This window comes from Mesoplodon mirus (genome assembly GCF_964341445.2).
Source record: "Mesoplodon mirus genome assembly, chromosome: 7".
NCBI lineage: Eukaryota > Metazoa > Chordata > Mammalia > Artiodactyla > Ziphiidae > Mesoplodon > Mesoplodon mirus.
This window is the reverse complement of record NC_138983.1, coordinates 38,572,456-38,594,604: the sequence shown is the minus strand read 5'-3', so window position 1 is coordinate 38,594,604 and position 22,149 is coordinate 38,572,456. Positions and strand designations below refer to the sequence as shown.

At 35.4% G+C, this 22,149-nt stretch overlaps 1 protein-coding gene across 1 annotated transcript in view; it reads left to right on the top strand.

Annotated features, from left to right (window-relative positions):
* Positions 1 to 22,149, top strand: part of DEUP1 (deuterosome assembly protein 1) — a 222,413-nt gene that overhangs the window by 147,911 nt on the left and 52,353 nt on the right. Inside the window, exons 9-13 of the mRNA XM_082628463.1 lie at positions 2,905 to 3,073; positions 4,474 to 4,569; positions 11,555 to 11,689; positions 16,348 to 16,461; positions 18,467 to 18,706. Coding sequence (XP_082484589.1) covers positions 2,905 to 3,073; positions 4,474 to 4,569; positions 11,555 to 11,689; positions 16,348 to 16,461; positions 18,467 to 18,706 — 754 coding nt within the window. The remainder of the gene's footprint in view (positions 1 to 2,904; positions 3,074 to 4,473; positions 4,570 to 11,554; positions 11,690 to 16,347; positions 16,462 to 18,466; positions 18,707 to 22,149) is intronic.

The window sequence follows — 22,149 nt, the reverse complement described above, 5'->3', positions numbered from 1 at the left end:
GCTTAACAGTGAAAAACCAGAAGGCTTCAGGTATGCCTCAGCCCTAGGCTGTCGACATGGGGAAGCTAGAGGCAGGATCGTTAGAAGCAGGGCCTCCTATGTGATTAGTTTGGGGAACATATTTGCCTTTCTCTGGTTGGTCCTGAGTTGGAAGTGGAGGCAAAATTGGAGAAGCTGTCAGTCATTGACCAACTCTTGACCATTCTAGGACCGTTGTTGCAAAGGTTTGGGTCAGAATCCATTACCGTATATTCTGGCATTGTCTGTTAGTACATTCAGTCTCAAATATTGAACATTGAGAAGACTCAGGAAGAATCTGGAGGTACACTGATAACTGTATTCAGTGTATTGATAACTGTATTCAAGTATTTTATAGTCTACAATGTTGAAAAGGCATTTGTTCTCAATGGTTACAATGGATCAAATTAAGACCAGTGGATGAAAAAGTTCTTCAGTATAAGAAAGAACTTTTAAAAACCCACTTCTGTCTAGATGCAATCTCAAGACAGTGGTTACCTGCTAAAGGAAAAGTTCAGACCTAGGCTGGGTGACTTCTTGGCAGTGATATTACAAAATAGACACAAACTTAGGCATGCACCAAGTGGCACGTACTTGATACCTTTGTTACCAATGCAGAATCTGGGCTCTGTCCTAGATTTGCTGAATCTGATCAGTGGGGTATGATAGATGATTCTCTCCAGAAACGTTTGTGGAAGGTATGCAAACACTGAATGGGTAGTTGGACTAGATGACTTGTAAAAGCCCTTCCACCTTGAAGTCTAATATTCTGACTTTTGCATATCATAGTCATAACCAGGAAATAAACATTTTGTTCACTTATTTAACAATACTGATTGAGTAGCTCATATTATGCCATACTGTACTTTAGGCCTATATTTTAATTCCATTAGCATGGTACATTCCTATATGCTAAGAAGATAGTAATGGAAAATACTCGTTTGTTGACTCTTCAGAGATTTATTGAGCATCTGCTATGTGCTGGAGCACTGTGCTAAGCCTTGGGGAGATAGTGATGAACAAGACTGATGTAGTCCTTTTTCTTTCAGAGCTTACACCAGCAGAAAAAAATAAACAAAATGTATTTACAGTAAAGGGTGATACATGTTGTTATGAAATTAAAATGGTGTGAAAACCATTCTTTTCGTTCTGTTGTTTTTCCCCACATCAGAACTTCAATCAAAATCCAATCAAGTTTTTTATAGAGGAATTAGTATTTCCTTTCCTCAGATTTGTTTTAGGTTTTAAGTAAAAATTGAGAGCCTTTGGGCCTTAGCCCAGGAATGTTAGAAGACTTAAGAATGGCATTTTGTACTTAAAACCTCTCTGGTGTCAAAACTGGTGAATCTGCTGTTGAATAAGCCAATCAAAGGGACATCCCTTGTTCAGGGTGACTCTCGGTATTTGAGAAAGGGATTGTGGAAATTCTGAGTTCTTTGAGTTCAAATACCTATTTCTAAACCTATTGCAACAGAGCTAATTTGTACTACATTTTTCAAGCAAGTTCTTATGCAAAACACCATGTCTTTTGCTGTGTGGTATACAGGAAGGAGCTTAATTAAGATGGAAAGCAGCCATCTATGTGTGGTATACAGGAAGGAGCTTAATTAAGATGGAAAGCAGCCATCTAGGGTCTAGTTCTGGCTCTTCCATTAATTAATGTGTGACCTTGATGTCGCCGGGCTTCAGTTTTTTAAAAATGCTAAATGATCCTTAATTAGCCCTAAAATTCTGATTTGGTGAAACTAAATGGAGGAAATGATGTCTTTTACACCTGCCTCTCCTGCCTTCCTCCCAGCTATGCAAATATATTGGAAACCCTATCAGCACCATTGAATGGATACTGAAGTAACTTGCTTTTCTAATCTGGACATTTGTGTGTTCTTTAAGCTGAAGTCTGAGGCCTCAACATCTACCTGCTTATCCAGGCTGAATGACTGGATTTATACCAGGTCCTTGTGGAATGCTTCAGCTTCTATGAAGGAGAACTCTACCCTGGGAGCACTTAGCAATCTCTCCAACTCTCGGTCTCTATAATTCTAGTTATCACCAAGCGTCTTGTTTCAAACACATTAGACCTTCCTAGACCCAAAATATTACCACTTTTCTGACTAATAGTATCCCCATTGTCTAAAATCTTACATTACTCTGCCCACACCTGCCCACTTAGATTCCTTCCAAAGAGACACCACCAGCCAGATCACACCAAATTTCTCTCCCGAAGGAGCAGCAGTGTAGCCCAGATAGTACATTTGAATCTGGTCCTACCTAGCCTGGGCTTGTTCCTCTCTCCCTGGAAGGCACAACTGAAGCCCCAGCTGACCTGCCATCAAACCTCCTCAACTTATGATAAGCACATAGGTATATATATATTTACATGTAAGAGCATGGAATCATTTTTCATAATTAGAATTTTCCTTCAAATTGGCCCACTCTAAAATTAATTAATTTATTAATTAATTGATTTATTTATTATTTTTAAACTAACTTTCTTTATTGTGACCTTATTTCTGACATAATCCACACAATATTTTTTCATTTTAGGACTCCCTTGTCTAAGTCAAAACTTTTGGGTCAGGGAGATCCATGCATTACCACCAGTACATAAGAGAAATGCAGGCAGTGATTTTATCAATATATTGCATTATATTATGGCAGCAACTGTACTTTTTAAAATGCCTTTGAAAAGTATGTACACTGTTAGCTCTGAAATTAGCTTTTAGTTTTAATTTAAAATGTTAACCTCTGGTTTTCGGAATTCTTCCTATTTAAATAATTGAACAATTTGAGGAAATAATGATCAAGCTATTCAAAGCAAGATCATAATTTTTCTTGTTCTCACATTTCACTCTTTTTAAATGTATTTTACTTTTCTACAATTGTCAGAGCTTCTTGTGAGGCTGAGCTTCAAGAATTAATGAAACAAATTGATATCATGGTAAACAACAAAAAACTGGATTGGGAAAGGAAGATACAGGCTCTGGAGACACGATTAGATCTTCGGGATCAAGAGTTGGCAAATGCACAAATTTGTTTAGAACAGAAAGGTCAAGAGGTACTGCATAGATGTGTTAATAAATTGTTAATTCCTCAGACTGTTATAAATAGTACTTGTTCTGTCAGAATATATTTTTCATTACATATACTTTTTATCAGGCATCAGCAATAGCATTTATAGCTTGAAATTCTGTCACAGTGTGCTAAATGTATTCTATCAAATAAGCAGCAAGCAGAACTTAAACTGGTAGTAATTTGCCAGTGCAGACAGAAATAGAGTCTAGTCAATGTCATCTAGGAAAGTAAACAAACATTCAATATGTACGTGAAATAAAAACTGTTTGCAAGCAAAGATGTCCATGCTTTTGCTGCTGTAGAAACAAAGTAGTCAACAAAGCTGTGCCTTTGGATGAGGCAGAGTTCAGGAGCATTTGCCTTTTCTCATCTGCTAAAAAAATCTTTCCTAAAAGAAGTAAAAGGTAAAACCTTGATTGTAGAACAAGAGAGAAAACAGTTTGGTGAAGGGAGTGTGTGTATACCTGGGCGCCCACTTGGGAGGAATGCCCTGGGCCCCGGTGAAGGTGCTTGTGGCCAAGCTGGTGATAGTAGGAGGTCTGAGTGCTCTCGGGCCTGCAGAGGAGTTCAGGAAAGGCATACGCTTCACCTGATGTGGACTTTCATGTCTGTGAATTTTTCTTTGGGGTGAGGCATAAGAAACATGTTTACTGATCACATGCTAATAACTAAAACATCAAGTCAACTTGTTCAGTGGCCGTTTTTCTACCTCTAATGGCCTCTCAATGGAACTTAGTTTTTTGTCATGGTTAACTAAGTTATTGTTTGGCCTAGTTAGTTAGCAATAGAGGCAGGTCATAAGACCTGGCATATGGAAGGGACTATTTTCTCACTTTTGTACCTGTCACAATACAGATGTGCGAACAGGGGCCTTGCCTACTTTTTAAGCAAATTCTGTAAGCCAAATCCCTAAGAACTCCTCTTAGACATTTTTCTTTTTCTTTTTAATTTGTTAGTTCTTATAAAAATGTAACAATTATTCCACAACACCACTAAAACAGAGTTCCCATTGAAGGTAGTAGCACCTAAAATAAAAGCTGAAGTGTGTCTGCAGGGGTTCTGCCCCAGGAACGATGACATAAGCCTCCCAAAAAGATAATACGAAGTAAATTTTAAATCTTGCTTTAAAATGTGCTGGTGAGAAGGATCTTTTGTCAAACATCCATACCATACTGTCTTAATGTGTACCCAGTGGAATAGTGCTAGCTACATTTGGTTTTTGTGAATTTAATTATTAATAACTATTCTAAGAACCACAGTACAAATATTTATTCTTGGTTTGGTACAGCAGTTTTATTTGAACTGTACTCCTCTTTTGTACATTTTCTGATTTTGTCAGGCAAAATTTAGAAAAATCAAAATTAAATTTTATTCTTAATTCAGGTGGGGTTCCTTAGACAGAAGTTGGCCAGTTTGGAAAAATGTAACTTAGCAATGACTCAGAATTATGAAGGACAACTAGAAACCCTAAAAGCTCAAGTAAGGAAACTTATTACAATTTAATATCATATGTTTTGGTATATGTTTTGACCTATAAAATTGTGTTAATTTTAAAATTTAAAAAATTTAAAATGAATTATTTTTAGTACAAGCAAAAGTTCTAGTATTTCAACTACAGGTTATATGTTTGGCCCTGTCTTTCATTGTTTTATGTGTATTGATTTTGTCTCTTTTATTAGATTGTCAGCTCTGTATCCCTTTAACTCTTAGCACAGTGCTAGACTAATGGCTTTCTATTTATCAAGTGATTAGTAGATTAATTATATCATGATAATTAGCTTTGTGAACAACAACAACAAAGTATTATCTTTTGTAGTCCCTACTTCCTAATAGGGGTGTCCTTTCTTCTATGGCAATTTAAAATATGGAGGTTTGTTATTATGAAATAGATATTTGAAAGAACAAAACTGGTCTTTATTGCTTTGTTACTGGTAGGACTGTTTCATAAGTGAGAGGGCTTCTGCATATATGATGAGAGGGATACTGATTTCTTTCTGATTTATCCCTATATTATACTCCCCACTGTGCTAGGAAGCAAAAAGTCTTCTCTTTCTTCCCACAGGTGACACATAGGGCAATAAGCATCTGAGCATCTCAGGTCTCATAGGTACTGTAGCCTTGCTTCACTTAGTAAATTAATCAACGGCACATATGGTTTGATTATGAATTTTACTTTACAACCAGCTTTTTTTGGAGTGCAGAGATTTCACAGATGATAATATAGTTAAAGGAGCCCAAAGAAGTTAAAGTTCCTCCTTACGTACCTTTTTAGGGAGGTGATCAGCCATTACAATAGGAATATGAAACATTTGATTCCACTTAATGGGTATGATCTTACAAGACTAGCTCTTAAGTCTACCTAGATATTTTGCCTGCAATTTAAATAGCTGCTGCTAGATGGTAGCTTGAATTGTGAAACTTTATATGGGTTTTCCTAGTTAAGACTCTAAGCATTTAACACTTAAGTCAATCAACCTTGCTTTTTCTGTAAAGATGAAGCTCTAACATAGCAACATAAATATTGAATCACTATAATTTTTCAGTATAAACAAAGAGATCACAACCTGGAATAAGTTTGAAAAAATACAGAAATCTAGACACAAGTTAAGTACCATCTCTAAATTATATTTAACGAGTTCAGTCACAGCTTACCAGATCTTTAATTTCTGGATTTTTTTTCATGTCTGTTAAAAAGTTTGGGGCTTGTTTACAGGCACTGAGCAGTCATTTAATATATGAATCCTTGCCATTTGATGCTTTGCAGCTCTATTTTATTACTCAGCTGCCAGCTAACCAACAAATGTCTTTACGGCAATTTTCACAAAAATTTGTTCTGTGTACTAACACTGAGAGCTTAGGAAATGCTATTTACTCTTCCTCTTCTCCTGGACATTCACAGTGCATAGTAGCGTATTACAGGCTGTGAGAAGTCTTGCTTTAAAAATATCCATTTAGCCTTTTTAATCCATCATTTTTCAAACATATTTGACCATGGAACCCTTTTGTTTTTTAAACTAAAACCAACTAACACCATAGCACAGCTACAGTGTAAACACCATAAACAAGTGTTTCATGGAATACACTTTAGAAACACTACATTGTTGTTGAGAGAACAGCTATATGCTTCCGCTGCAGTTTTCTGCCTCTCTTTTCTTCTCTGGTTAAAAAAAGGAAGGGAGAGAGTTACGAGGGGAAGGCAGAAGAGAAGGAAGGGGAAAGGAGGGAAAAAGAAAAAGAAAAGTACTATGTATTTGACTTGGTTTGCATAATAACTAGTAATATGTCATTTTCTAACCAGAAAATGATATCTTGTGGCAAACATGCTTTTGTTGCTGCTGGCTCACTCTACTGCTTCTTTCTTTGAAATTCCTCATTTCTTTACAACCTTATTTTCCTAAAATATCTTAAGGGTACATTTTACCACACTCTGCCTTAAAAAACTCAACTCTGTCAAAACTTTCTTGTAGAAATTGCTTCCTTGTATAAAATGGGGTGTTTTCTTTTCCTTCTAACCATTATAAAACTATAATTATATATATATTTGAGATTTCTACTTCTGGAAAGGTGGAGTCAATATACTTTCCCCTATTCTTCCTGCTAAATGGAACTAGAAATCCTGGGCATTATTTATAAAACAATAAGAAGACTCCAAAAAGTGGAGAGGAAAGACAGACCAACTAGGACCTTGGGACCCAAGGAACAACATGGTGCTGAGTTCCTGGAATTTCTTTTTACCTCTTATATCCCAGACTGGATAACAGAGAAGCCAGCAACCCAGACACTCCAGTGGGCACAATCAAACAAAAAGAGCCCCAAGGAAAGCCTGCTCCCTACAAGTGAAAAACCAGAAGAAAAGACAACCTACCAAGATTAAACACTGTTAGATTATAACTGCTTGACTGTAGCCAAAGGCCACAGAATAAGACTATGGCTGCAAACACACTTCACCAGCAGAGACTGAGTGGACTGCCTCGGTTCCACCCTTACCATCTATAATGAGGTAGCCCAGGCCCCAACCTGGATGGAGTCAGAAAAGACTGAGTGGAAATCCAGGAGTTTCATCACCACTGAGTGTCAACAAGGCCCTCCCCAGCCAATGGTGTCAGTGGAGACCATGTGGAGAGCCTGGACTTCTCTGCCCATCTGGTGGTGATGAGGCAGCCCTCCTCCTCTTCTCTGGAATGGTATCCGAGGAAGCCTAATGAGGAGTCAGGACATTCACCACCTCTCCATAGCAACAGGGCTACTCCCCTCACTACAGCATCATTGAAGGCCATGTGAGAAGCAGTAACAAGGCACTTATGCCCCTCCAATCAAAGTGGTGTCAGTGAAAAATGTGGGGAGCCTGAACTCTTACTCCCACTCAGCAGTAATTAGGAACACCTCCTCCCAGTTACCAGCTGAGGCCAAGTTAAGACCTGGACTTTCCCTGCCACCTGACAGCAATGAGGCAGCATTCTATTTTTCCCTACTAGGATGTTGTCAGAAAAAGTACTGCTAAAACACAATATTTAAATAAAATCCAGAGTCATGTAACACAATACCCAAAAATGGCCTCAGTTAAAAAATCGCTCATCACACCGAAGACAAGGAAGATCTCAACTTGAATGAGAATAGGCAATCAAGAGACACCAACACTGAGTTGATATAAGTGTTAGAATTATCTGACAAGGAGTTGAAAGCAGCTGTTATAAAAATGCTTCAATGAGCAATTACAAACATCCGTGAAACAAATTAAATTAGAACGTTTTAGCAAAGAAAACTAAAGAGCAAACAGTTAGATATTTTATAACTGAAAAATACAGTAACCAAACTAAAAAAATTCAATGGATAGGCTCAAAAGCAGAATGGAGAGGACAGAGGACATAATCAGTGAACTTGAACATAGCAAAATAGAAATTACCCAATCTGAACAACAGAGAGAAAACAGACTAAAAGAAAATGAACCTCAAGGACCTGTAGTATTATTACAAAAGGTTGAAAAATTGTATCATCAGAGTCCCAGAAAAGAGGATAAAAAAGGGTAGGGCTGAAAAAGTATTCAAAGAAGTAATGACTGAAAAGTTTCAAAACCTGGCAAAAGATGTAAATCTACAGATTCAAGAGGCTGTGTGACACTCAAATATGATAAATCCAAACAAATCTACACCAAGACACATCATGGTCAAAGTTCTGAAAACTAAGACAAAGTCTTGGAAACAGGAAGAGAGAAATAACACTTTGCCTATATAGAAAAACCAATTCAGATAATGGATTTCTTATCAGAGACCATGGAGGCCAGAAGGAAGTGGAATGTTTTTCAATTGCTGAAAGAGAAAAAATGTCAACCCAGAATTCCATGTTCAGAGAAAATGTCCTTAAGAATCAAGAGGAAATTGAGAAATTCTCAAATGAAGGAAAACTAAGAGATTTTGTCAGTAATAGATCTGACCTAAAAGAATAGCTAAAGGAAGTTCTCTTGGTAGAAAGGAAATGATAAAGACTTTTGAGACATCAGGAAGGAAGAAAAAAATTGGAAAAAGTGAAAACATGGGTAAATGCAACAGACTTTACTTCTCTTGAGTTTTCTATTGATAAATTGTTTGACAGCTGAAGCAAAAATTATAACAGTGTCTAAAGTGATTCTTAATGTATATTGAGAAATTTCTTAAAGACAATAATGTTAGAAATGGGTCATGGCAAAGGGACATAAAGAGAACTAAGATGCTGCACTTCACTTGAACTGGTAAAATGTTGACACCAGTAGATTGTAATAAGCTATGCATCTATAATATTACACCTAGAGCAATAACTAAAAATGCTATATGAAGAAATACATTCAAAAATATTATAGATAAATCAAAATGGAATTCTAAAAAATGTTCAAAGAACCCAGAGGAAGTCAGGAAAACTAAAACAGAGAAACCAAAAACTGGACAACAAACAGAAAACAAAAAATGTCAGGCTTAAACCCTAGCATAATAATAATTACATTAAATGAAAATGGTCTAAATACACGTGTTAAAAGATAGAGATTTACAGAGTAAATTTTTAAAATGACCAAACTATATGTTGTGTTCCAGAAACTCACTTCAAATATAACTACATATGTAAATTGAAAGTAAAAAATAGAAAAAAAAATATAGAAAAATATATACCCTACAAATATTAATCAAAAGAAAGCAGAAGTGGTGCCAAAATAATTCAATGGAGAAAGAATAGTCTTTTCAACAGTGACAGGACAACTGGATATCCACATGAAAAAGAATTAAGTTCAACCCTTACCATAGACAAAAATTAACTCAAAATTGATCAAAGACCTAAATATAAAAACTAAATCTGTAAAACTCTTAGAAGAAAATATTGGAGTAAATCCTCATGATTTTGGATTAGGCAGTAGTTTCTTAGATTTGGCACCAAAAGCACAAGAAAAATTAGGTAAACTTGATTTCATGAAAATTTTAAAAACCTTTGTGCTTCAAAGCACACCAAAAGAAAGTGAAAAGACAACTGACAAAATGGGAGAAAACATTTGCAAATCATATATTTGATAAGGGACTAGTGTCCAGAATTAAAAAGAAAAAACTCTTACTAGTCAACAATAAAAAGACAGAAGACCAAATTTTAAAATGGGCATAGATATAAATAGGCATTTCTCCAAAGGAGATATATAAATGACCAATAAGCACATGAAAAAGTGCTGAACATCATTAGTCATTAGGGAAATGCAAATCAAAACCATAATGAGATACCCCTTCACACCTGCTAATGGCTATAACCAAATGATAGATAACAGCAAATGTTGGTGAGGATATGGAGAAATTGGAACCCTGTACATTACCACTGGAAATGAAAAGTGGTACAGCCACTTTGGAAAACTGTTGGCAGTTCCTTAAAAAGTTAAACTTAGAGTTTCCATATGACCCAGCTATTCTACTCCTAGGTATAAACCCAAGAGAAATAAAAACATATATCCACATAAAAACTTGTACACAAATGTTCATAGCAGCATTTTTCCATAATATCCAAAAAGTGGAAACAATCCAAATGTCCATCAATTGATGAATGGATAAACAAAATGTGGTATATCCATGCAATGAAATATTATTCAGCCATTAAAAGGAATGAAATATTGATGCATGCTACAACATGGATGAACCTTGAAAACATTATGCTAAGTGAAAGAAACCAGACACAAAAGACTACATGTTGTATGACTCCATTAATATGAAATGATCAGAATAGGCAAATCTATAGAAACAGAAAGTAGATTAGTTGTTGCCAGGCCTTGGGGAAGGAGGAAATGTGTAGTCACTGTTAATAGATATAGGGTTTCTAATGGAGGTGATGAAAATATTCTGAAATTAGATAGTGTGATGGTTATACAACTACGAATATACTAGAAACCAATGAAGTATATACTCTAAAGTGTGAAGTTTATAGTCGGTGAATTATATATCAATTTTAAAAACAATGTGAGAAGGAAAAAGGAAGCAGCAATGACTACATTACTGTCAGATAAAGTAGACACAATTGTTCACAGCTTTACTTATAATAGTCAAAAACTGGGAGCAACCAAAAATGTCTCAATATGTGAATGGTCAAACAAACTGTGGTTACATCCATACCATGGAATAATACTGAGCAATAAAAAGGAATGAACTATTGATACACTCATGCATATATTGTAGTGACATCAATTTCCTGGGTTTGATACTGTACTATATAGTTCAATAAGATGTAAATATTTGGGGAAACTGGGTGAAGAGGACGCAGAACCTCTCTGTAATACCTTTGCAACTTCCTCTGAATCTATACTTATTTCAAGATAAAAAATAAAAACAAAATAATTTGTTAAGTTATTTAGAAATTTCCTCACAGATGTTGATAGACCATGACACTTATAATCAATTACTTGAAGGTAGAAGCAAGAAAAAAAATAATACAGAGTCTAAGTTATAACAAGAATTACTGGTAAGAAAAAGATTATATCAAGCTTGATATTTAATTTTATTTAAACTTATATCAACATGAATAAGTGTATGTTGTTTATATCTTTTAAATTAAGTCCTCAGTTTTCTTAAATGGAGTATAAGTTGGTTATTTTATAGACTGACTTAATGAAATTAAAATCGTCAACACAAGATGTCACTAAATAAAAGTAAGAAAAAAACTTTGTTGTTTTAAATTTTGAGCCTTGCTATATATGGTTAAGACAAAACTGAACAAAACATTTTATCAAGTGAATCGCTGTTTAACTGTGCAGTTAATGAAGTTCCAAATTTACACGAAAGCTGAATTGCGTTCAGCTTCAATAATTTAGTTTTAATAACTGGTTCTATCTTCACTAATTGGAACATTTAAGCCTTACTGCATTTCCTAATCGTGACTTAAATTTTGAAAGAGATACACAAGAAAAGAACTATCGTGAAATCGAGTTAGGAATAACCAATAGTAAAATGTTATCATTCTGTATTATTTACAGTTCTCCAAACTAACTAATAGCTTTGAAAAGCTGAGATTACACCAGATGGAACAAAATAAATTTCGACAAAAAGAAGTACCACATATCAAAGAAGAAATACCCTTTGAACTGAGCAATTTGAACCAGAAATCAGAGGTGAGCTATATTTTCTTAGTTTCTCCCTGTGTATTGAGATTGGTTTTTGTTGTTGCTGTTGAGGGCTATTTGTCTCTAGTGTACACAATGACATGTACCGCTGTGGTAACAAACTCCATTAGAAATCAACTTCTCATTGAATATATTTTCTTAGTGCACCTTCCCTTCAGGCACTTAGTGAATTAAAACATCACTTCAATTTATACATCTTTTATGTATATCAGCATTTTTGGAGAGCAAAAAAAAAAAAGTTCAAAGGAACTGCAGATGTTGAGTGAAACTGAAGGACATCCCTGGGGTCACTTAAAGTGAGTGTCTAGTAAATCTTTTAATGGCTGTTTAACTATTAGGTACTTAAATCCCAATGAAGCCTCATAGCAGTTTTCAGAACAGAGCTTGAAGTTTCAGCATCTTTTCTTTGAAGAGGTAGTGCCACTCCAATATAGCTACCCCATGTTACCCGGAACTTCTAAAATCTCAGTCCCTATAAAGGTTTACTATGTCATAGATACACTTATTTTAATCCCCTTAACTTTCCAACCTTGGAAAAAATAAACCAGCTATTTTTCTTCCCTGTGCCCTTGAGCATTCCTGCTACTGGTCACATAACAGCAAATAGATTCTAGCATGAATTCCTGTTCTCTAACCTTAGCTAAATTCCCAGTGCTGCTCAATCATTGTTTTTTAATTGACCTCAAGTTGACCCCTATCATGTTATCCCAGTCATTTTTTTTTCACTGTTCTCAAGCCTTAAACCCCAGCTTCTCCCACTGTCAGCCAATGATTTCAGTTTCTTCTACTTTGTTAATAGGTAATGGTTCTGTACTTCCCAGTCACCCACGTAGAAGCCTCTTAGGAATCTTTGATCTGTTCCTTTCTCTTACTCTCATATTCCAGCCCAGATTTGCCCCTTTCCTTTGTCTAATGCCTCTTATCTCTGTCTTTTCTCCTGTCTAATTGTCCTTGCCCTGTTTCATACTTCTTCATCTTTATCATGACTCTTCAATTAAGTCCTTCTCAAACTTTTCCTCCAAAATATTTTTAAGAGCAGGAAAAAAAAAAAATCTGGAATCACAGTCCTAAAACCAGACTACTGCAAGAACTTTGTTGGAAGTCTTTGGTTTTAGTTTTTAAATTCCTGCAAATTTTATATTGTACTGAATAATAATTGTACATTCTTTTAAATACAAAATTACTACCACTAAGTAAGTTTGACCCTCTAGGAAAATGCACTGTGTATAAGTCCCTGGCTCTTGCAATGGTGTAACTCGACTGGCTTCTGAAACATTCTGGTCTCACAGAAGATGCCCAAAGATTGCGACGTAGTATACACGAGCTTTCACTGAAAATGCGGTTAAGTCACTGATGTTCCATTTGATTGACTTCTCATGGGGATTAGTGGGAGAATTACATTCATGTAAATTGTTTGGACAAAGAAAAAGCCTTAAGTTAAGTACTTTGTGTGTATACATTTTACATTTAGGGAGCTAAATATTTATATAAAATGTATCTCATGAAATTATAGTGGAAATTAGTAGCAAAGTATGACTTGATATGTCTGTACTTATACAAAAATTTTTAAGCACACTATGTAGAAACAGTTTAATCTATTTTATTACAGAAATGCTTCGTGTACCTGTTTTTGCTTAGAGGCATCTGAAAAATTAATGTGTAGGAGATGGGCTATTCCAGTTTTAGTCTACATCTAAGCATGTTTCTCCTTGGGGACAAACATTTATACACTGGTACAGTGATCGAGCAATGGGACGCAGCTTGCTATAGTGGAAGAACCTGACAGTTTACAACTTAAAATAGGACCTGACTGACTCGTTTATTTGCCCTGTGACCTTTAGACAAGCTGTTAACTTCACAGAGATTACAATTTTCACCAATAAATGGGGCTAAAAATATAAGTGACATTGTGGTGATGGAAGAAAAAAATATATGTGTGTTTAGATGCACACTCAAGCATTTGGGGGTAAAAAATACATGAAGTCTGGAAGTTGCCTTAAAATTCTCCAACAAGAAAGGGTGAAGCAATAGATGAAATATAGATGGACTGAGTTGACAGTAGTTAAGCTGGGTGAAGGGTATATGGGAGTTTGTTTTACTCTCTACTTTTATGTAAGTATGAAAATTTTCATACTAGAAAGTTAAAACTATCTTGCAAGTGGAGGTTTGTAGAGTCCCTGACATACAGTAATCACTAACGAAATGGTCATTCTACCTCTCAAGATTTAGTAGAGGGATTAAAAAATATATATATAATAATATAGCTTCTGCTAGAAACTTTGATTGTAATGCCTCTGATCCACTCTCAAACTTAAAGACCCAGAAAAGGTTTCTAGCTGCGGAAAACTTACTCTGGAGGTTTAGGCAAGTGTACAGAGCCTCTGGAACTGGACCCTGGGCCGACACCTCCAGTCTCTACAAAATCCTTATAAAGCTTTCTCTGTCTTTGCATGGCCTCATGACTGCTGGAGATATTGTGCTTGCTTGCTTGCTGATCTTGAAACCAATACATCTGTAAGACCAAGGAAGCCAGGACTGTTATAAGGACCAGTCTATATGTTTGTAACACACATTTTTAGCCTTGTTTGGCCTCATTCTTGGCCTCATTTCTACCTGTTGTAGAATTTGTAAGGAAGTGAGGCTGATGTTCCTGCCTCCTCCTAAAGCATGCTGGGAAATATTTATTGTCAAGATTGAGATTGTTGGGTGTTAAGTATTAATATCATTGAAAGATATGAACTGTGCAAGTCAACCTTGCCCACATTTTGACTTCTGACTCCAAAAACTCCTTTCTAAATTAAACAGCAATTTTTTAATCCACCTTGTACTGATTTGAAGTGTACCAAGTTTTGTAAATTTGTCACTATTTCTGAAGACCTTGTTTTCATGTACCTAATTTTAAATTGTCAAATGTCAGAATCAAAGTCAATAACTTTAACTGAACTGTCTCCATTTATCTTAATAAATATGGTCTATTTATCAGGGTATTATTATATATTTAAAACAGGGTCTTTCTATATTTCTCCATCTTTATTACCACCACTCAATTTCAGGTCACCTTTAATCACTATAAAAGCCTCCCAATTTATAGCCTTCTTCCACTGATTATTTTGGGACTTTTGGATTTATAAAATGAAGATTTCCCCAAATATTCCTTAAAATCATTTCCCTATAGAAAATATGAAATGCCATATTCTCATTTTAAGCAAGATGTAGCTTTCATTCTCTAAATTAGTATATTTATTTTCCAGCTAGCCAATCCGGTCATTTCAGCCATCTTCAAAACATCACCAATCTCTCTAGCCAAATGAACTCTTTCCCAATTGACATATTGTTGGGGGTGGCTAAGATAATCATGGCATCATCTGCATGGCTTTTATGTGGCACTATTATTGTACTAATACTGTAAAATTATTTACATGTACATTTCCCTACTTTATTTTATATATAAATTGATTTTTTCTTTCAAAAATTTGTTTCTTTTAATCATGAAATATTTCCAAATTCTCCTCTCTCCACAGTACCTGCTGGACACTAACACTACTAATACTACAATTAATACTCCTGAGTTGATAATTGGAAACATCAATGCATTCATGCCATGTATCTACATTCAGTAATATATTGCTATGGACTTAGTAGCTATAGAGTTTGTTTCCAACCACATTGTTTTCTTTGCAAAATTTAGTGAGAAATGTTTACATTTTTGGAAATATTAATACCATGCTTTTGTTTGTACATTCATGTAAGTGGTGCCTGGCACTTTGCCATGCACTGTGAGCAATACAAAAGTAATGAAATACATAGTCCTTACCCTTAAGTTGCTTACAGCCTGGACAGAAAGATGAGATATGATGGCCAGCCCTAGGCAAAAATTGAGAAGCAGTGAAGTTTTCTTTGGGATTCCCAAAGCCACATTCTTTCCTCTTATAAATTTGTGAACAGATAACCAGGCTCCATGAAGACACTACTTGAGCAAAACGGTGAAGAACTGAGAGCATGCTGTATCAAGTAGTTCTACCACTTCTTCCCCAGCTTAGCCCAGTTGGTACTGCCTAAAGGAGGCCTGAGATGGTTGTTCTGTCTGTTCTCAAGAATGGGTCAATCTTGGCTTCACCTGGGATAACAGCTTTGAAAGCCAGAGGGAACAAAGTCACTAAATCAGTCCAAGCCCCACCCCCTCAAAAACAAGGGAGAAGGTTTGGTGACTGAGTGTAAAGAATGAAAGAAGGGAAAAAAACTTCTGGTGTCAGCTCAGGAAATAGAAAGGAAGTACTGGTTGATGCAAAAAATTGTTTGAAAGTCCGCTATTTGTTATCAGCATTTGTTATAAAAAATTTTTACATTTTTAACAAACAAAATCCTTATTTTTAAAAAGATGCAGTAAAGGAACTATACTCTAATAAAAATTAAAAATAAAAATAAAATAGCTGATTCAATTCCATACTTTCCTAGCAAAAATTAGAAGATATATCTATTAGTAAATACAAGATGAGTGATTTGATACTTTTTTGTTTTCCTAATGGGGAAAGAATGGATTTACTTTTTTTCTCAGAAGAAAGATGTACAAATGAAAGAAGCCCTGTTCATTGTGCTTTAAAATGAATAATTTTTTCAATTTATATTTCTCTCTCCACTTTTTAAAGGAATTTAGAGCAAAGTCAAGAGAATGGGACAAGCAGGAGATACTATATCAGACTCATCTGGTTTCTTTAGATGCTCAACAAAAAGTATTAACTGATAAGTGTAATCAATTTCAGGTACATTATCTAATACTATCCTCTAAATCAGAATAAATTAGAGGTTAAATACTATTACTCTCTTTACCATTCAGCATGTAATCCTTCTACAGATACAAATGCCAACTAAGGGAAAATAACCAGAGTAGGTCCAACACTGGATAGAGTTACAAGTGTGTGAAATATCTGTAATGGTGACTTTAGTCTGTATGTCTCAGAAGGTGGTGCTATTAAAAGTCTCCATTGTATTACGTCATTAAATAACATGTTTTTGCATGCCTATCAGCAAGTCATTTAGAAAGTCTTAAGATTGCTTTGTCCTGGCACTCTAGAACCTTACAGCCTAGACACAGATAATACATGTACAGGTTTACAGATAATTAATGACAAGTGAATGAAAAGGATACAAATCCTTTTGGAGGTCGAAGGAGTAAGAGAAAACTTTGGACTGAGATAGTCAGGAAACATCCTCCAGCAGGGATGGGACTAGGCCTGGGCCTAGAAGAAGAATGGCTATATTTTGAGACAAGAGAATGTATTCCAGGTGGTGGAAATAACATAAGCAAAGTCACTGAGGCAAGAGAGCAAAAGGCAAATTCAGGGAATGGAAAGTGGGCCAATTGGCTGGAAGTCCATGTGGGAGGTGAAGGGGCAGTAGGCGGGAGGGAAGGCTGGCGAGTTGGATATTAGATTGTAATAAGCCTTAAAGGCTTACCTAAGGAATTTGGAATTTTTATTAATGCTGGTAAGAAACATTTTTGTTTGATATATACTTATTTTTCATTCTTTCTTTAAGTTACTTGAATTATGTGTTATACATGTTCCCTGAATTCAACAATACAAAATAATGTGATGTAAAACTGATAGCCTCATCCTCTATTCCATTCTTATCCATTTAATATAAGCATTGTTAACAATTAGGTGTTTATCTTCACATACATTTTCTTTTGTTTGTACAAATATGTAAGTATATGCTTGTGTGGAAATTGTATATTTTTCTTTTGTAAATTTTGCTTTTTTACTTAATAAGCCATGAATAGCCTTTTGAGTCACTACTTAATTAAAATATTTCAAAGTATATAGTGTATATATATCATATATACCATAGTATATCATAGATGTACCATAATTCTTTCAATCATTTCCTTATTAACTAACACTCAGGTTGTTTCCAATTTTCTGCTATTACAGTAGTGTAACAAATACCCTTGTGTGTACATCTTTAAATATGAATACTTTCCTTTTGTTAAATAAAAATCCTAGAAATGATCGCTGAGCCAAAGGGTATGTTCATTCAAATTTTTAATAAATATTAGCAGATTACTTTCTTAAAAATGATAGTAATTTATAATTCATGAACAGGCAACAAGACTACTCCTACTCTCACCAACATGGACTATCTGTCTTTTGATTTTTACTAACTTGATGGACTAATAGTAGCCTTGACTTCATTTGCTTTACGTTTCTCTGACTACTTGTAAGGTTGAGCATCTCTTCTTGTGTTTCTCAGCCTTTTTCATTTCCTCTTCTGTGAATTGTCTGTGCATAAACTTTGCCCACTTTTCTTTTGTGTTGTTTGTCTTTTTTTATTGATGTGTAGAAGTTTTTGTACATCGGAAATCACCCTTGTTATACATGTTGACAACTTTTTTGTACAATCCAGATATTTTGTTTTATTTTGTTTATTTTTTGTCATAGAGACATTTTCAACTATTATGTAATTGAATCCATGCTTTTTTTCATATCTTCTATATTTTCTTTTTTGCTGAATAAGAATTCCCTAGCAAAAGCCGTCTACTCTACTCTGCATCTTTGCTCTGAGGTTATACAGATATATTTTCTCTTTATGCCACCTGAAATTGAGGTTTTAGAATAAACACAAGACTGAATTATGAAGGACAAAGCTTCATTATCTAATAATATATTTAAAGATGTTTTTACTAATTCTTTTCTATCATTCTTGAACTTTATGTAAGCTTAAATACGATATTCTTCACTTAACTGACACAATTTTCATATTTCTCAGAAACAGGAGCAAAGTTACCAAACTCCACTAAATAGTAAAAAACAGGGCATAGAAGGCAGCAGCTCTGAAATTCCTTGGATATGGGAACCAGATACCAGTTGTGAAACCAATGAAAGAGATGACTTTGTTATTGAAAAATTAAAATCAGCTGTGAGTGAAATAGAGTTAAGCAGGAATAAGTTACAATATGAAAATCAGAAGCTCTTACAAGAACTAAAAATGTACCAAAGACAGTGCCAGGTAAAGATTTATTTCTTTTTCAACTGTTACAGCCCATGAGTTGTACAAATGATGACTCAACAGGTGTATGGATTAGACAGCTAATTTTTTTTATTACATATGTAAATTCAGCTCATATATCCTCTTAATAAGTAATTCTTACTTGATGAGTAAATTCAGTAATCCCATGGGTACTTTTCCCCACTAGGTGCACTCGGGTTCTGCAGCGATGTAATAATAAATATTACCAGTGCAGTAGAACAGTGCTCTCTCACAGACCTCTCTTCCTAAAAACCATGGCCCTTTAGCCACACCACACCCTCTGTCCCCAGTGTTCATTCTCTCTGACGCTGTGCCTCTTTGCCTCTCAGGAATCCTGGGCTGGAGACCCAGGAAATTATTAAGGGTTTGACAATGTAATCACCTCCCTGAGAGTCATTAGGGTCACTCCCTATGATTTATCACCATTAACCTTATCATAATCGTTTACCAAATAGGAGGTAACTCCACCTTGATAGATGTGATGGATGGTTTTTCCAAGGATTAATTTTTTTCTTAACTCAAAAATCTTTTTTTGTCTCTCTCTTGGAACAGCTAAGAAGGTTATGCAGCATTCATCAAAATTGATCATTACCAATTTCTCGACTAAATATGTATTTCTTATTCATGGCTCTCCCAGTTACTTGAGACATTCTGTGGTTTTCTCTCCCATTCTAGGTCTTATCTCCCACCAGCAAACATTCAGCCTCTTTCTACTGATTCCTCTGTGTCAGTTGGCCCATTTCTTAGTCCCACTCTACTCCCTCCTCAGGCTGAGGTCACCTTCCCAGGCCACTGCCTGAGCAGACTCCCATATCTCTAAGATATTCTACCTCAGGCTCTTCTTCCCAGGGTCATTTCTTAGTGTTGGGCCGACTTCTCCTTCCCTCCTTCTGCCACATTGTATGTGGGATTACGTGGGGGATTCATCCTTTCACTTCTTTCTCTGCCAGCATCTATCTTCTGTGTTCCCCTGTCCCCACATTGGCAAGGGGACAGAGCACAGGCTCCCAGCTTCTCCTATCCTGTGGCATTTCTAAGAGACATACAGCTTCCCACCCCAAACTCCAGCTTTGTTTGGGGAGGGGGTGTTATTCCAATACAAATGAGAAAGCAGATGTACACAAACCAAGCTAAACCACAAATGCTAAACACTGAGAAAGTCATACATCTTCTAGAAACAGAAAAGTTATTGATGATGTTTTCTCTGGATTCACTAGAATGTAAATGAGACGAGCCCCTCCTCTTCTTCTCTGGAGCTTGTCCAGGTGCTTTCTAGTGTTTAGCTCGCCGTCAGCCCACCAGTCCTGGTGGAGCTGGGTTTGCGTGACTGCTGGTTCTGACAGGCTCCCCTTCCTCCCAGGGGCTGCTTCCCCTTCATCCCCCTGGACAGGGGCCACTGGTCACACCTCTGGCCCTGATTTAAAGATGACTTAAATTTACATTTTGCAGCTGTCTTTATACTGCTAGAGGCTGCACCAGGATCACAAGGATTCACTTGTAGAAAAAAAATCTAATTATTCTGGAGTATGTTTCACACACACACAAAAGATATATTATAGTTCTAATGACAAGATTTTTGAGAAGTAATTTGCTTCAAAAACTTCAAGGTATCTAAAAGCTAAGATTTCTACTTCTAGGAAAACACTAATTAATTTTGATGCAACTAGAAAAAAATGCTCAAAATGATGCTTTTGTTTGGCCTTTTCCCTGTTTTACTTCCAAATTTTACTTATGTTTCATTCTTTTGTTTTAGAATAATTATCAATTATTTACTGTTTGATAACTGATTGAGGGTTCAAAATCACTGCTTCTCTCAAACCATTAAGCAAATTTCTAACTAAACAGAAGGGCCTCAAACTTGTTTTACAAAATTTATATTTTACCAAATGGGAATAATTAGAAGTGAATAATCACTGTAACCAGTGCATGTACTTAGAAAGAAGTTTCTCTTCTCTTTTTGCAAAACTGTCATATGATGGTGTTCCACGTCTTGCACATGAATTTAAAAAGACAACCATTTCAGTCTGAATTACTGTCACTTATTGTATATAAAATTCTCTTTAGTTTACAACACTCTTTAATGCCAGCTGCATCTGAATTTTCACACGAATCACATCTTCTCACTTGTCTTTCCACAACCTTGAAATGTGTCAGCATAGCTATTAATTCCATTGCATATGTTTATTTACTGTGCTGCACTACTCACATTTTGAAAATGTACAATATTTCCCATTGGCAGTTAATGACAGAAATAAATTGTTCTGCATTTTTTCTAATATCTATGCCAAAAAAATGGACCTTTTTTGTTTGCTTGTTAATATGTCATTAAGGTACTAGAGCAGCACTGTACAATAGAAATATAATGCAAACCACAAATGTAATTTAAACTTTTCTAGTAGCCACATTAAAAGAAGTAATATGAAATGGGTGAAATTCATATATAATAGTAATAAACTTAATGCAACACAACATATATCCAAAGAGTTATCATTTCAACATATAATCAATGTAAAAAATTATTAATGAGATATTTTACATTTCTTTTCATACTAAGTCTTCAAAATCTGGTGTGTATGTTACACTTACACATCTCAATTTGGATGTTTAGTATTCACCGGAAGTTCCCAATCTGTATTAAGATTTCATAAAAGTTACAGTTAAAAAAGTAGAGATTTACATACCCAAGTTGTTCCAAACAAACTTGAAAGTGTTCCAGTAACTGAATCAAGTACCAAAGAATCATTTTCCTGAATATTTGCATCCACACTGACAAATAATTGATTTGACTTTTATACAAAAGCATGCTAATTTTAAATCACCTAATCTAAGTTAAATCACCAATTCTTGTGTCAACTCAGTATTATTAACATTGAATTCAAAGGGATATTACACAAGTCAAAAAACAACTCAATTTATCAATATCAACAAAGCTTTTTTTGCACTTTCTAGTCAATTTTACATAATGTCAATTATAATTAAAAACTTTCACATATTCCTTCATGTTAGAAAAACCTGTCAAATCATTATTATTGTAAAAGTTTCAATTCTAACATAAATTCTTCTACCTCTGCAGCTAGATCACAAATAAGCTTTTTTTTCCCTTAATGATATCTCCAAATGTCACTCTTTTTTTTTTTTTTTTTTTTTTTTTTGCGGTATGCGGGCCTCTCACTGTTATGGCCTCTCTCGTTGCGGAGCACAGGCTCCGGACGCGCAGGCTCAGCGGCCATGGCTCATGGGCCCAGCCGCTCCGCGACATGTGGGGAATCTTCCCGGACTGGGGCACGAACACGTGTCCCCTGCATCGGCAGGCAGACTCTCAACCACTGTGCCACCAGGGAAGCCCCAAATGTCACTCTTTTAGGTATTATTTTCTAATGACAGTACACAAGTAGACTCCATTATTATCACATTTTACAGAA